Genomic DNA, 16,667 nt, shown 5'->3' on the forward strand with positions numbered 1-16,667 from the left:
TTTTGTCATCTCACACCATCACAAGAAGCATGAATACAATATGATATTTTTAGAAAGAGATCCTATTTGCATAACTTTTATTACAGTATATTGCTATAATTTTTCTATTTTCTTGTTAGTGTTGTAAATCCCTTATTGTGCCTAATGTAAATTAAACTTTATCATAGGTATGTAAGCATAGGAAAAAACATATTATATATTATATTCACATGCTAGCAAGGGTATGCTCAAAATCCTTCAATCTAGGCTGCAGCAGTACACAAACTGAGAACTTCCAGATGTACAAGTTGGGTTTTAAAGAGGCAAAGGAAGGAGAGATCAAATTTTGTTTCACCTTGGAGAAAGAAAGGGGGTTCCAGAAAAACATCTATGTCTGCTTCATTGACTATGCTAAAGCCTTTGACCATGTGGATCACAGGAAACTGTTGAAAATTCTTAAAGAGATAAGAGTATCAAACTACTTTACCTGTCTCCTGAGAAAACTGTATGCGGGTCAAGAAGCCACAGTTAAAACCGGACATGGAACAATGGATGGATTTAAAGCTGGGAAAAGAGTACATCAATGCTATATATTGTCACCCTGTTTATTTAGCTTATATGTAGAGTACATCATATGAAATGCCAGTCTGGATGAATCATAAGTTGCAATCAAGATAGCCAGGAGAAATAACAAAAACCTCTGATATGCAGATGATACCACACTGGGCAAAAAGTAAAGAGAAACTAAAGAGGTGCTTGATGAGGGTGAAAGGGGAGAGCAAAAAGGCTGGCTTGAAACTCCATATTAAAAAAACTAAGATCACAGCATCCAGTCCCATCACTTCATGGCAAATAGAGGGGAAAAAGTGGAAGCAGTAACAGATTTTACTTTCTTGGGCTTCAAAATCACTGTGGATTGTGACTGCAGCCATGAAATTAAAAGACACTTGCTCCTTGGAAGGAAAACTATGACAGACCTAGACAGTGTATTACAAAGCAGAGACATCCCTTTGCTGGACCAAGGTCCATATAGTCAAAGCCATGTTTTTTCCGGTAGTCATGTATGAATATAAGAATTGGACCATAAAGAAGGCTGAGCACTGGAGAACTGATGCTTTCTAATTGTGGTGCTGGAGAAGACTCTTGAGAGTCCTTTGGACTGCACAGAGATCAAACCAGGCAATCCTAAAGGAAATCAACCCTGAATATTCTTAGGAAGGACTGTTGCTGAACCCCAAACTATAGTATTTTGGCCACCTAATGCAAAGAGCCAACTGACTGGAAAAGACCCAGATACTGAGAAAGCTTGAAGGCAAAACTGAAAGGGGTGGGATAGGATGATATTGTTAGAGATTATCACTGACTCAATGGACATGACTTTGATAAAATTCTGGGAGATAGTGGAGGACAGAAGAGACTGATGTGCTATAGTCCATGGGATCATAAAGAGTCGGACATGACTTAGCTACTGAACAACAACAATATTTAGGATTTGGTACTATCTGAAGTTTCAGACATCCACTGGGGGTCTTGGATCATATCCCCTGTGGACAAGGTGGGTTACTGGACAGAATGGTGAAGTATTCAAAGTAATACCAGATTTCTATAAGCTTGGCTGTAAAATGTTTGATCCAATGAGGTAGCATGGGAGAGCTGTCATAATCAACAATTCCCTGGCGCCTCCTGACTTGATGAGTTGGAGGCATTTTGCTATCTAAGCAGAATTAGTATCCACGTGTATCAGCATTAAAGGGGTAATTCTATTATTGCAATGTCTACTATAAGCACAATTGTGTCCCCCAAAGTTCATATGTTGAAATTCTAAGCCTCATGTGACTGTATAGGAGATAGGGCTTTTAAGAAGATAATTAAGGTTAAATGAGGTCACAAGGGTGGGACCCTAATCCAATAGAACTGGAAGAAGAAGGGACACCAGAGAGCTCTCATTCTCTTCACCACTGAAAGAAGCAACCAGAGGTGGCTATCTGCAAGCCAAGAAGAGACCTCTAACCAGAACCTGGGCCTTCTCAGAAACTTGAACTTTCCAGTTTCAGGAATTGTGAGAAATAAATTTTGGCTGTTTTAAGTTTCCCAGTCTGTGGCATTTTGTTATGGCAGCCCAATCAGACTAAGACAATGTCCAAACATAATCTGATGGCTATTTCATGTCTTATTACCCACAGAAGATGGGATCAGGGAACGTGGAAAAGTCAGCCTGAAGACAAAGAGCTTAAGCCCGATGCTTACTGCCAAGTGGTAGGGTAACTGAATTTCTTGCCCAGTGCTATAAATGTCCTGAATAGAGCCATCCCAGAAACAGTCCATCTGTTCTCAGCCATCTGTTAAGAACCTAGGAATCTGAGGAGAAAAAGCTTTCTGGAGTTGAATAACTGGAATCTGGGGACCCAATGCAGGTCTCCCTCCCCTACACAGTCTCTTTATTTCCCCAACACTGACTATGCTGCTGCTGCTAAGTCGTTTCAGTCGTGTCCGACTCTGTGCGACCCCATAGACAGCAGCCCACTAGGCTCCGTTGTCTCTGGGATTCTCCAGGCAAGAACACTGGAGTGGGTTGCCATTTCCTTCTCCAATGCATGAAAGTAAAAAGTGAAAGTGAAGTCGCTCAGTCATGTCCAACTCTTCACGACCCCATGGACTGCAGCCTACCAGGCTCCTCTGTCCATGGGATTTTCCAGGCAAGAGTACTGGAGTGGGGTGCCTTTGCCTTCTCTGAAAACACTGACTGTAGGCAACTGTAAAATCAGGACTGCGCTCAGTGCTAAAGGGTGGATGGAGACTAACCTGGGTTACTGCTATCTCTGCCTGATGTTGAGGGTCTACCTAACTGCAGCTATGTCCATGATTACCTTTACCCTGTTCTGGGTCCAAAAATTCACTGTGAGGTACTGAGTAGCCATTCTTACCTGGTGCTGGCACAAATGAAATCCTTCAGCTATGCCATGACCCATGGGGATGGGCAAGTGTTGATGCAGGATTCCCACCTTGGTGATAGCTCCAGTTCAGTTCAGTTGCTCAGTCAGGTCCAACTCTTTGCGACCCCATGAAACACAGCATGCCAGGCCTCCCTGTCCATCACCAACTGCCAGTCTACCCAAACCCATGTCCATTGAGTCAGTGATGCCATCCAACCATCTCATCCTCTGTCATCCCCTTCTCCTCCTGCCCTCAATCTTTCTCAGCATCAGGGTCTTTTCAAATGAGTCAGCTCTTCGCATCAGGTGGCCAAAGTATTGCAGTTTCAGCTTCAACATCAGTCCTTCCAGTGAACACCCAGGACTGATCTCCTTTAGGATGGACTGGTTGGATCTCCTTGCAGTCCAAGGGACTCTCAAGAGTCTTCTCCAACAGCACATTTCAAAAGCATCAATTCTTCATTAGCTCAGCTTTCTTTATAGTTCAACTCTCACATCTATACATGACCACTGGAAAAACCATAGCCTTGACTAGATGGACCTTTGTTGACAATGTCTCTGCTTTTTAATATGCTGTTTAGGTTGTCATAGCTTTCCTCCCAAGCATCTTTTAACTTCATAACTGCAGTTACCATCTGCAGTGATTTTGGAGCCCCAAAAAATAAAGTCAGCCACTGTTTCCACTGTTTCCCCATCTATTTGCCATGAAGTGATGCGACCGGATGCCATGATCTTAGTTTTCTGAATGTTGAGCTTTAAGCCAACTTTTTCACTTTCCTCTCTCACTTTCATCAAGAGGCTCTTTAGTTCCTCTTCACTTTCTGCCATAAGGGTGGTGTCATCTGCATATCTGACATTATTGATATTTCTCCCAGTAGTCTTGATTCCAGCTTGTGCTTCCTCCAGCCCAGCGTTTCTCATGATATACTCTGCATATAAGTTAAATAAGCAGGGTGACAGTATACAGCCTTGACGTACTCCTTTTCCTATTTGGAACCAGTCTGTTGTTCCATGTTCAGTTCCAACTGTTGCTTCCTGACCTGCATACAGGTTTCTCAAGAGTCAGGTCAGGTGGTCTGGTAAGAATGGGTAAAATAACATAAATATTTACGGAAGAAGAAAATCTTTTGCTAGTTGGGAAGGAAGCATCTGAAACTAGGGCAGCTGGATGAGATGCATTTTCACTTTCACTGGATCCTTTCAGTACAATTACCACTTAGGTTCTTTGATGCACCTCTCACAGGTTGTGGATTCCTCTGCTAATCTTTATGATACTACATCTACCATCTAGAATAAATGCAATCAGGGAGTTCCAGTGGCCATTCTAGTCTCTCCTAATGTCACTAGTCTTGTAAAATATTCTACTTTGTTACACCACCTATTACCTTACAATTTAACTGAGTGTCAGTGAAGGATCCTGGGTCCTAAGGCCTAATAGTCCATGGAGGAGAAATGTTCTTCCTTGTGGGATAGTACTGGCTACCTGGTCACTGGAACTGACCTGGGACCAATGTTGTAGTTATTAGTCAGTTATTTCCTGAGCTTTGTACTGCATCCCCCAATGATGGCTTTATTCAACTCCCTATAATGCTTTTATGCCATCAGTAAGGAAAATAGTCACTGATGGGTTGATTCTGGATATATATGACAATTTCTGTTCTATGTAATGTGCCCATCAGGGGTTCTTCCTTGTGAATGAACATCTTCCTCTATTGGCCTCAGGCAAATGAGACTTGCACCCTGCAGAAGATTCACCCAGTCATTCTTAACATTCCAGGACTCTGTGGCCATTATTTTTCCTGATTCAAAGAAGTCACCTTTCAGTGGAGTAGGCATCATAATGCTCCTTACCTTTACTTGTAGTCTCATCTTTGGATGATAAAATGCAGAAGAGTTAACTTAATGTGATGTATGGCAGTAGTAATTCTAGAAGATATTAATAAGATGGAACAATGGTCCAAGAGATGAGACAAAATTAAATACATAATCATCAGCTCCTGTATTTCACTTACATTAAATTGAAATCATTACCTCGAAAGACCAAGAATTGTGCTAGAGATATAGAAATGAATAAAATAGCATTTGCCTCCAAGGAACTTACCTATTAGCAGGAGATATGAGCTATAAACAAATGACACAAAACACAGTGCTGTATCTAATAAAATTTTGCATAGGGTTACAAAAAATCAATTTTCTAAGTACACATGAGAAAGATGTTACTTGAGTCCATTTCATATACAGGCTCCATATGAAGCAAAACTGTGATAAAGATGCTGCAAGAGATAATAGTCTTAGGCTGCATTAGTAAAAATATTGAATTCAGCAAAATGATAAACAAACAAGTAAATAAAAACACAGAACTAGGAGTCAGAAACTCTGAGCTTGAGATGTGGCTACGTATTTTACTGTGTAACTTCAGCAATTCTCGTTCTCAGTTTCCCCTTCTGTTTATAGGAACAATAAAGAAACAATGAAGTCTGACTTGCCTCCCTAATTGCTGTTGATAGAGCAAATTGATACAGCTACTTTGGAAAAGAAGTGCTTAGCTAAGTAGTAAAGTTTAAGATACATGTGCTATTTCACTCAGCAATCCCACTCCCAGGTGCACACACAAGAAATCTGAAAATGTGTACCTGGAGTTGGGGAGAGGAATGCTTACAGCAGCATGTAAGGGGGGAAACTGGAAAAAAAACCACATGTTTTTCTAAACAGAAAGGATAAAGAAATCACAGCATATTCATATAATGAAATAGCATACAGCTGTGAAAGTAAGTAAATAGTTTCTACTTGTAACAACTTGAATGAATCTCAAAAATTTAATACTGGGCTAAAAAAAAGAAAAAGAAGAATATATATTATATTATTTCACTTATACAAAAAACAAACTAATGAATATATTATAACTAAATAAGAAACAACTTTTAATAAATTATTATAGACTAATTAATATATTGTTTATGGATACATATGCATATGTGATAAATTTATAAGTAAAGCAAAGAAATGGAGGGCACAAACTTCAGGATAGTTGCTTACTCCAGGGAAGTGAGAAGCATCTAACTGGGGAAGAACATTATAAGATAATATTATCTTCTTCAAACTGGGTTTTGGCAGAGTTCCCTCATGGTCCAGTGGTAAAGAATTTGCCTTTCAATGGAGGGGATGCAGGTTCAATCCCTGGTCAGGGAACTAAGATTCCACATGCCATGAGGCAACTAAGCCCCCTTGTACCACAACTACAAACTCGCACTCCACAAGAAAGACCCAGCACAGCCAAAAAAAAAAAAAAGACCTGAAAATAAAAGCTTGGGTGCTGGGACAGGGGTTTCACTTTATTTTTTTTCTTTGAAATGTATACCTAAACTCATGTACCATAAAATTGAGAAAGACTAAAAATAGTACAGGTTTATTGAAAAAAGTTGGACAGTATGAGGAAATATACAATGCCAACATTTTTCAATATTTATTATTCTCAAATCTTATGATGATAGTAATTCTTTTTAGCATGGAAGTGCTCGGGTGGAAGGCAAGTTTGACAGGGACTCAGTGGATATCCTAGGTAGTTATTAAGAAGGGATGTTTTATGTGCAGGTCTTTATACAGGGCCAGGAGAACCAAATTCAATAGAAAATTTCTCATTAAGTTAGGTCCAAATATTAATAGGATAAATCTGGGACTAGTGGTCTTACTGCTTGTTTTTGCATATCTTTGACTTAACCTTGATTTGGCACAGTTCTGGCTCTTTGTTCCAACTGTATTCTCCTGGGCACTGCATAGAAATGCCTTTCCCAGTTCAACCTGGGACCACTTAATATAAGGAAGGAATGCAGTGTAAATACTAGGATAATTCTGTTGTGAACACCTCTAACCTTGGCACTGAATCCTGGACCTGGTGCTTAAGATTTGTTTGATCAACTTTCTCATCTACAAAGTTGAAGTGACAGTAATAATCCATTTTATAGGCTAAAAAAATAATGAAGTAGAGCCCTCTGATTGTTTTTCAGTCATTCAGTATTTACCCTCCATTCTTTTAGAATTTCATTTTGTGGCCAATCTGGATGGAAATTTAAATCCAAGTGCCCTGTCCTTTCCCTAAGTGAGGGACTGGGTCAGACTCAAAGCTTCACAGTCAGACTAATTCTTCCAGAAATTGGACTCTTGTGTGGACTGATGCATGAATGAAAAGTAAAATTGGAGCTTATTGGTCCTCAGTTCTCCTCATACATTGCTCCCCAAGAACTGTGATTTCTGTCACATCAAGGGCAGGTTCTACGTTCTTATCTTTGATTCTGTGAGCTTCTTCATATTCTCCCAATATGCTCTTTTGTGCTTTTTAGAGTTGTATTTTTTGTTGTTTGTTTCAGTAGCTAAGTCATGTCTGACTCTTTTGTGACCCCATGGACTACAGCCCTTCAGGCTCCTGTGTCCATGGGAATTCCAAGGCAAGCATACTTGATTTCCTTCTCCTGGGGATCTTCACAACCCAGGGATCAAACCTGCATCTCCTGCACTGGCAGGTGGGTTCTTTATCACTGGGCCACCTGGGAAGCTCAGAGCTGGTTTTAGTCATTTGTAAAAAATAAATTCTTTAATTATATAAACACCAGAATGATCTCTGGCGTATAGTAGGTGCTCATAGTGTTTGCTGATATTACTATTTTTACAACTGAAGTCCTCCCTGGCAGCACTTCTACCAGACTTTCTCTGGCCCTATTAGTCAGAACAAGATACCCAGGACCTAATCATCACTGGGTGAATGGATATAATTGTTTAGTTTCTAAATGTGATAAAAGTAAAAATCAGTCTATATCAACAGTAAGTCTGCTAAGTTGCTGGCATCCTATGATGGGCACTCATATGTCCACCAACTGCTTTCCAGGTACTGTCATAAGACAGCATCATGGAAGCAAGTACAGTATGTACTTGAGGACATACTTGAGGCAGTATGTACTAGAGGACATAAGGAGAGATCATCGAGCTTCCAAGAGAGGATCTGACCTGGGCCTTGAAGAACTGTAATACTGGGGCAGGTATTGAGGAGAAGGAGAAGACATTTCAGGCAAAGTATGGGGAGACAGTGTGAGCAAAGGCATTCAAAACCTGTTGGGGACAATGAACAGACCATTTTGGCTGAGGCAGACATTTTTAATAGGATAATAGTAGTACATAATGTTTAGGAAGCTGAACTGGAATAAATTTTAAGCAAAAATTTCCATCAGTGGTCAAGTTGCAAATATTTCTATTAAAAGAGACCCCAATAGCATCACCATCGTTTCTATCTGTTTGCAGCACAAAAGATTTTTAAGCGTTTTCAAGATATAATTTGGAACTGTGGATTAGAGAGTTCTTACTGAACTTCAGAGGGTACATTTTGGGAACCATATGTTTTTAGATAAAATTACTGTATAATCATGACTAAGGTTGCCTCACATTGCTCAGTGATGAAGAATCTGCCTACTAGTGCAGGAGACATGGAGATGTCGGTTCGATCCTTGGGTTTCCTCTCTGAAGGAGGAAATGATAATTCACTCCAGTACTCCAGCGTTCTTGCCTGGGAAATCCCACAGAGGGCTACAGTCCATGGGGTCACAAAGGGTAGGACATGACTGAGCAACTGAGCACATACATTCCTAAGAACAGGTGTAGAAGGTTCATAAAGTAGCACCTAAATATGAGCTTTTCTTAGGCACTGATTGCATAAGTTATATAAGACTAATTCTATGAAGAAAAAAGGTTTAAGAACAGCTAATACCTTCCAAGGATTTTTAGTGTTTACTTTTCAATAAATACATACTTTGATGCCAGGCACTAAGTGTCCACAGTGTAAGAATCTAATCATAATGTTTAAATGGCTGCCTATCAGCCCTGAGAACTGCAAAAAAAAACGTATTAAGCTGGTGCTTTTCATGGTGATGGTCTCTGCCACCTCGTTAGGAGATGTTTTGTCCTTATAGAGCAGAGGAGGTGATGGGGGAGTGCAGGTTGGAGGTCCACGAGTGGTGTTTGTAGGAGAGGAGATCTGTTGACTTACTGATTAGCTATATACACATCTGGGTTATATGCTCTCTGCTTGGAAGATATCCTTTATGATGACCTGGTAGTCAGATGGTATAAAAGGCAAATCCAGGCTCTGCAAAACCAGTACTGACAGCAACCATGACAAAGCTTATTCTCCTCACAGGTGAGTCTGCAATTGGTGTGTATGTGTGTTAGTTGCTCAGTTGTGTCCAACTCTTTGCAACCCCATGGACTGTAGCCCACCAGGCTCCCCTGTCCATGGAATTCTCCAGGCAAGAATAATGGAGTGAGTTGCCATTTTCTTCTCCAAGGGATCTTCCCTACCCAGGGATCGAACCTGTGTCTTCTGCAATACAGGTGGATGCTTTACTGTCTTATCTACTAGGGAAGCCTGAAGTGAAAGTCACTCAGTCGTGTCGGACTCTTTGTGACCCCATGGACTATACAGCTCATCGAATTCTCCAGGCCAGAATACTGGAGTGGGTAGCTGTTCCCTTCTCCAGGGGATCTTCCCAACCCAGGGATCGAACCCAGGTCTCCCACACTGCAGGTGAATTCTTTACCAGTTGAATCACAAGGGGAGCCCAAGAATACTGGAGTGGGTAACCTATCCCTTCTCCAGCAGATCTTCCCAACCCAGGAATCGAACCAGGGTCCCCTGCATTGCAGGTGGATTCTTTATCAACTGAGCTATCAGAGATGTCCCTCTATAATTGGAGATGGAGCCTTATTCTTACCTGATTTCTTTTCTCTCTGGATCTGATAGGCATGAAGTAGTCTTTACACAGAGCTCTATGCTTTTCTATTCTTCTTTCATCATTTCAAATTTCCAAGGGAATCCTGACATGCACAAATATGTCTGCTTCTAATTCTCTTATCTCAATTGACTATGGCAGCATTTCTATCTTCATTGATGCTAGAAGCATGATCATAAAAGAAAGGCTAGTTTTCTTCCAATGCTTGTCTTACTCTCCCATCTCTTGTTGGGTTCTCTTTTCTCTATTCATCTTCCTGCACTACCTCTTTTTAATTGGCATTATTTTCATTTACCTGCTTGTGTTTCTGGTCTTTTTTCAGAGATGAAAATCAGTAGCAACTGAGATAAAGTTATGCTAGCTACCTTTGTTCTACTCTTTTCAGGATTATTCCTTTTTAATCCCTTACTGTCCTACTATGCTGTTGATACATTATAAAAATATCAGTTAGAAAGTCAATCATTTAAATGGGTTGATTCAGTACATTGTTTAGAGCCCAGTTGTATCCACAGCTCTTTAGTTGCTCTAGAGCTGAGATTTACAAACTTTTTATAGCTTCGGTTTGTCCAGATGAGATCTCTAACCCAATCTATAAAACAATCAGATCAAAAATGTTGCTTACACCCTGATGCCACCACCCCACCCAGAATGAAGATGAGGGGGCAGAGATACAATGTTCATGTTTATCTAACAGCTGAGGCCCTCTCCCCATCCCACTATGTGAGGAAAGCTGGCACCTGCGGCATCCTCTGTCTGCCCCATCCTTCCCCCCAGAACTGTGGCCCTAAAATCCCCAGGAGACAAGGGGGAGAAGATGAGGCTAATCCTGCCCCTTCCCTGAATCAGGTTCATTCCAGGATGCTGGCCATTGTCCTTAAGATAAGGCCTGGTCCTATAGGAAGAAAATCACATTCCTTAAAGGAAAGCTCAATATCACAACTAACCTCCCCCCCCCCCCCATGTGTTTTTCTGGCTTGGGACCCTGTCTCCAGAACCGTGCCCTTCACTCCTTCCCTGGGCTTTCATGGACTTGGCCTCAGTGCTGAGCTAAGTCCTCCAGTGGTAAGGGATTCTGTCAGAATGCCCAGGCCTGGGCTGGTGAGGGAACATCCCTGGGACTGTCCCCCCCTTACATTCCTGTGAACTTGAGAGGTGGAGGGACGGGCGTGGTAGCCTTGGGCGCCTGTGCTCTGAGGTGGCAACTGTGCTTTTCCCGGAGAGATAAAAGTCTTACGTAAGACCGAGCCCAGAGGCGGCCCAGGTGGCCTGTGCGCGGGCGCGACGGGAAGGATGTTGCTCGGGGCCTGTGAGTCTCCCACTCTTCTGCTCTTCTTCCTTCCCACCGTCATGGGGTGTCCCTGGGAATGCAGAGGAGGGTGGGCTTCTGTTTTAGTGAAGCTTCTACACGAGTTATTCCCCCATGCCTTGGCTTCTGTGTAGAGGAACTTGGGATCCAAGCCTGAGAATGACGAAATGGGGTCCTGGGAAATACCACTGATAAATCCAAAAACTCCCAGGCCCTCCCTTGACATTCTGAAAGTCCCCTGGGTAGCACCAGGTCCTAACTGGGAAGCCCATCTAAGGATGCCTTGTTTCTGAGTTTTGCTTCTTTGTTTGTTTCAGGCTTGGCTGTTCTGCTGCAGATGCAACTAGGTAAGGAGTAACACAACCTCCTATCCACACTCCAATTTTCCTGATGGTTACTCTTCTTTGCCTCCTTTCTTCTGACTCTGAATTTCCTTCTCCTTTCATGATGTCAGGACTAGGACCTTTTTCTTGATGTCAGGACTTGGGTTAGCTCCCAGCCTGTTTTGCTTGATCTCAGAAAGCCAGCAATGGGAGGGGGCCTATAGCTCATCTAATCCAGAATAATTCACTTTATAGATGGGAAAACTCAAGCAGAGAGGGCAGAAGTGATTTGTCCTTGATTGTTCAGAATCAAGACTTAAACCTATACTCTGATGCCAAGACTGATAAAGTATTTATTATCTTTGTAGTTTATACTCTTCTTTGTTTTGTCTTTTCCCCCCTCAAATGTCTTCACATTATTTCTCATAACTAAGCATTGGCTGTGGATGTGAACATGACTAAAATCCAGATATGGGATCTCAGGAGACTGGAAAGAGCATGAGCTTTGGAGGAAGACTGCCTGGAAATAGTGTAGGCACAATCAGTATTTGTGGAATAAATGGATAAATGAATTGGAATTCATCTTAAACTTTCAGCCTTGAGTAGTCCCAAGTCTCATCTAAAAATGAGAATGTTTCCCCCATTAAGCTATATGGGAATTAAAATTTAAGCAAACCAATTTGCATAAAGCTTCTAAATAAAATGTCAGTCACATCATATGCCATCTACAAAAGATATTTGTTTTATTGGTAATGAACGTGAGTAATCTTTGAAATTATGAATTATGCAAGGAGCATCATTAACCTTACCACTTGCTGCTATGATGGCAAATTTATTTTATTTTATGTGACGAAATGATTTCAAACTTTCTGGGTCAAGAAATATGCTTAGACCTTGCTGGGATTCTGTTGACAAAAGTGTCATGACTGTTTAGCCAGGTCTTCCACAGGCGAGGGAAAAGGGTACTGCAGTATCTACCAGGTGTCTGCCATGTGAACCCTTAGGGACCCCTTCCCCTTGAGGAGCTCATCAGCAAGCGACACAGACAGTGGAGCCCTGCCCCACAATGACTGCTGTTTTTCTCTTGCAGGTTCAGCCTATAAGCTAGTGTGCTACTTTACCAACTGGTCTCAGTATCGACCAGAACCAGCCAACTTCTTCCCCAAAGATGTGGACCCATGTCTGTGCACACATCTGATATATGCTTTTGCCACCATGAATGACAACAAGATTGCTCCCTATGAATGGAATGATATTGATGTCCTGTATCCTGAGTTCCAAGCCCTGAAAGAACAGTCAGTAGGAGCTGAATCCAAAGTGATGGGAATCAGTGAGGGAGAGTGGAGAGCCCAAGTTCTGTCCCCAGTTCATTTCCAAATATCATAAGATTCTGAAAGGCAGTCCTTTGCAGATTTCCGATGCATATGGTAACCTATGATGTAAAGACTAATGTGGGCAGATGGGAGGAGCACTTGCCATGGGAGCTTTAGAGCTTGTACTTGGCTGTTGCCCATTTCCCAGAGACTCAAGAATGGGGATAGAAGAGTTGTTTTCTGCAATATATTATCCTAAAGCTCACAGAGCTTTCACTTAAATGTGCCTCTTGGTTTCTTTCTGCAGCAACAAAGATCTGGTCACTTTGCTGGCTGTTGGTGGCTGGAACTTTGGCACTCAGAAGTAAGTCTTTCCATGGCCAGAAAATGAGGGTGGAGGCAAAAGAAAGAAACCCTCAAGCTGGAGTGGGGAAATAAGATACCAGTGGGGTGGTGAAAATGAATGTTCTAGGGGGAAAGAGGCCAGCTCTTAAGAAGAAACTGTCTGTGGGTGGGAAGGGCTGACTACAGCAGACCTGGAGAAATAGCAGTAGAATGGGGGAAATGATGGGAAAACACTCAAAAGAAGGTGGAGAATGGTGAGTGAGACAGACTGGCTTGGTGACGGAGAAGCACCTGGGCTCCCATAAGAGCATAAGTCCTGGGCTGGGTCATAGGCTCTTTTCTGGGGAAACAGCAATAAAGGAGTGGTAACCTCACAGGCTTTTTGACTCTGAGTCAGGAAAAAGAGACGATGAGGTTAGACTTGACTTGTATGTTGAAAGTTGTCCAAGTCAGTGGTGAACGACTTTTTGAATTATGATGTTGATGTCTTCCCGTGTGCTGTGTGTGCTAAGTCACTTCAGTCGTGTTCCACTCTTTGTGACCTTATGAACTGCAGCCTGCCAGGCTCCTCTGTCCATGGGATTCTCCAGGCAAGAATACTGGAGTGGGTTGCCATGCCCTTTTCCAGGGGATTTTCCTGACCCAGGGATCAAACCCATACCTCATGTCTCCTGCACTGGTAGGCGGGTTCTTTACAACTAGCACCACCTGGGAAGCCCAATGTCTTCCCATAATTATTTTAAAATTAGACAGCACAAAGTTATTTGACATGAAAAGTAAGTTGCCCCTCTCTCCTTCCCTCCACAATTTTCCTGAGGTAGCCAGTCATGCTTAAAATGTTGGAGCAAAATGTAATGAATGTTTTTATTCTCACTCTAATAGCCAAGTGAAACTTCTGGTGGTTACCTATCAGGTAAAAAGCTAATTCTCACATATAGCATTTGACCAATATTTCTTTTACCTCAAGTCCACTCTGCCAGTAGAACTTTTTCTTACCTTGCTCACAAACTTAAATAAGAAAATCTTTGCAGGTCAATTCCCCCAAACTCCAGACAATATCTCTACCCTTCACTTTTTAGATTACCCAGTTTGTGCTAGTCAATTTATTTTAGTTTTAAAAAAGTATAGCCATTAAATACCAGAACTAAAAACAAAAAGAAAAGAAAAAAGGAGATGAATTAAGGAGGTTGTTATCCAGTTTACAAAGTGTTTACCACAGGCTTTTTATAATCAGGAACTAACCAAGAGGGTTTGAATATGTGTTAATAGACTATAAAATTGCTGACTATGGCAGAGGCACTAATTTTTCTAGATATTAAGTCACCTTCAAATACAAGACTCACAATATATTCATATTTTGGGGGTCAGAAGTGCTTCATTAAGTGTATTCACATTTTATAAATCACATTTTAATTTTGGAAACAGTAAATAGAAAAATAAACATCTTAGGATCAAAGAAAGAACTGTGGTGGCTAAACCACTGCCCCTGAAAGATCTCACTAACAAATAAAATGCACATATACCACTGATCCTATAAACAGAAAAATAATATGCATTGGGTATACTGAAGAAAATAAAATTTTAATTATAAACTTTTCTACTAATTACCATTACCAATTTGAATTCACCTTAGCTATAAAAATCCAACAGAAGTTATTATAAAATGCATAATAAAATTGATATTCGAGTGTGTAAGGAGGATTCAGGGATCAGTGATGTTAACATAGACAAACTCTCTGCCTAGATTCACCGCCATGGTCTCCTCAGCTGCCAACTGAAAAATCTTCATCTGTTCTGTCATTGACTTCCTTCGTCAACATGAATTTGATGGCATTGACTTGGATATCGAATATCCAGGGTCCAGGGGAAGCCCACCTGAGGACAAAGAGCGATTCACCATTTTGATTAAGGTGGGAATGAAGCACCAGCTCTGTGTTTTTTTGTAGAGAGGCTAGTGCCTTCATGGACTGTGAGAGTTGCATTTCTTGGGGATAGCAAAGGCTGCTGTCCTCAGAAGTACACTTACGAAGGTGTTTGGGAGTTGCAAGCCATAGAGACAGACTCTCTGGGTAGCTTAAATCAAAAGAGAATTTACTGGAAGGATATAGGTATCTGAAGGAATCCAATGAAAAAATTCTTTTTTTATTATATGTTTCTGGTAACACAGCATTATAGTTTAACATCTGTATACATTGCAGAGTGATCACAACTATAAATCCAGTTATTAGCCATCACCATGAAGCTGATGTCTTTGATCTTTTTTGTCCACCCCCCAACCCCCTTCCTCTCTGGTAACCACCAATTCATTCTCTGTATCTATGAATTTGCTTTTGTTTTATTTTATTTGTTTGCTGGGTTTTTTTTTTTCTCCTCAGATTCCACATATGATTAATATAATATGGTATTTGTTTTTCTCCCTCTCACTCATTTCCCTTAGCAAAATACCCTTACCTCTATCCATGTGGTTGCAAATGGCAGGATTTCATTCTTTTTTAAGGCTGAGTAGAATTCCTATAATATCTTATGGAAAGATCCAAATGGACTTTTAGGACAAACATATGTATGTGTGTGTGTGTGTGTGTGTGTGTGCTAAGTCACTTCAGTTGTGTCTGACTCTGTGACCCTATGGACTGCTTCTTGCCAGGCTCCTCTGTCCATGGGATTCTCCAGGCAAGAATACTGGAGTGGGTTGCTATTTCATTATCCAGGGGATCTTCCTGACCCAGGGATTGAACTAATGTCTCTTGTGTCTCCTCCATTGGCAGGCGGATTTTTTTAACACTAGCTCCACCTGGGAAACCCTGTCATCTCATATATAGGAAGAGAAACTAATACCCTCCTCCCAGGACTTAGTCTTCATCCCCTTTCTTTCTTTGTAGCCTAAGAATATGTAAGAATATGCCTCTTCCTACTGGCCCATAAGGTTTCTGCAGAAAAATCTAATGATAGCCTAATGGGATTTCACTTTTAAGTAACAAATTATTTTTCCCTTTCTGCTTTCCTTAAAGCAGCAGATTCTTTTTCATTAAATTTTACCATTTGTATTACAATGTGTCTTGGGGCATGTCTCTTTGGGTTTATTTTATTTTGAACTCTCTAAGCATCTTGGACCTGGATGTCTATTTCCTTCCCCAGATTAGGAAGTCTTCAGCTGCTATTTCTTCAAATAATTTTATGTCCCTTTTCTCTTCTACCTCTGGAACTGTATAATGGGAATGCTGTTCTACTTGATATTGTACCAGATTCCTTAAAGTATCTTCACTTTTTAAAATTCTTTTTTCAAACTGCTGCTCTGTGTGAGTGAGTTCCATTACTTAGTCTTTTGGCTCACTGATTTTTCTACCTCTTCCAATCTATTGTTGAACACCTATAGGGTATTTTGCAGTTCAGTTATAACTTCTGTTTAGTTTAGTTTTTTTTTTTTTTAATATTTTCTAGCTATTTGTTGATGTTGTCATTGTGTTCTTCCCTTCTCCTCCTAAGTTCAGTATCTTTATGATCATTTCTCAGGTAGATTGGTTATCTCCATTTCATTTCATTCTTTTTCTGAGATTTTGTCTTCTTCTCTTGACTGGAACATGTCTCCTCATTTTTCCCTAATTCTCTGTGTTTGTTTTGATGCATTAGGTAAAGCAGCCACGTCTCCCAGTCTTGATGAGTGGGAGATATCCTGTGGGGTTCAGGCATACTATCCT

General features: G+C 41.0%; 1 protein-coding gene across 1 annotated transcript in view; it reads left to right on the plus strand.

The window, feature by feature from the left end:
* LOC133040200 (acidic mammalian chitinase-like) overlaps nucleotides 1-16,667 on the plus strand; it is a 28,814-nt gene that overhangs the window by 4,469 nt on the left and 7,678 nt on the right. Inside the window, 4 exon segments of the mRNA XM_061119952.1 lie at nucleotides 11,309-11,338; nucleotides 12,405-12,609; nucleotides 12,935-12,991; nucleotides 14,717-14,882. Of these exon segments, the coding sequence (XP_060975935.1) occupies nucleotides 11,329-11,338; nucleotides 12,405-12,609; nucleotides 12,935-12,991; nucleotides 14,717-14,882 (438 nt within the window). The 5' untranslated portion in view covers nucleotides 11,309-11,328.

The sequence above is a fragment of the Dama dama genome, chromosome 20, assembly GCF_033118175.1.
Source record: "Dama dama isolate Ldn47 chromosome 20, ASM3311817v1, whole genome shotgun sequence".
Lineage (NCBI taxonomy): Eukaryota > Metazoa > Chordata > Mammalia > Artiodactyla > Cervidae > Dama > Dama dama.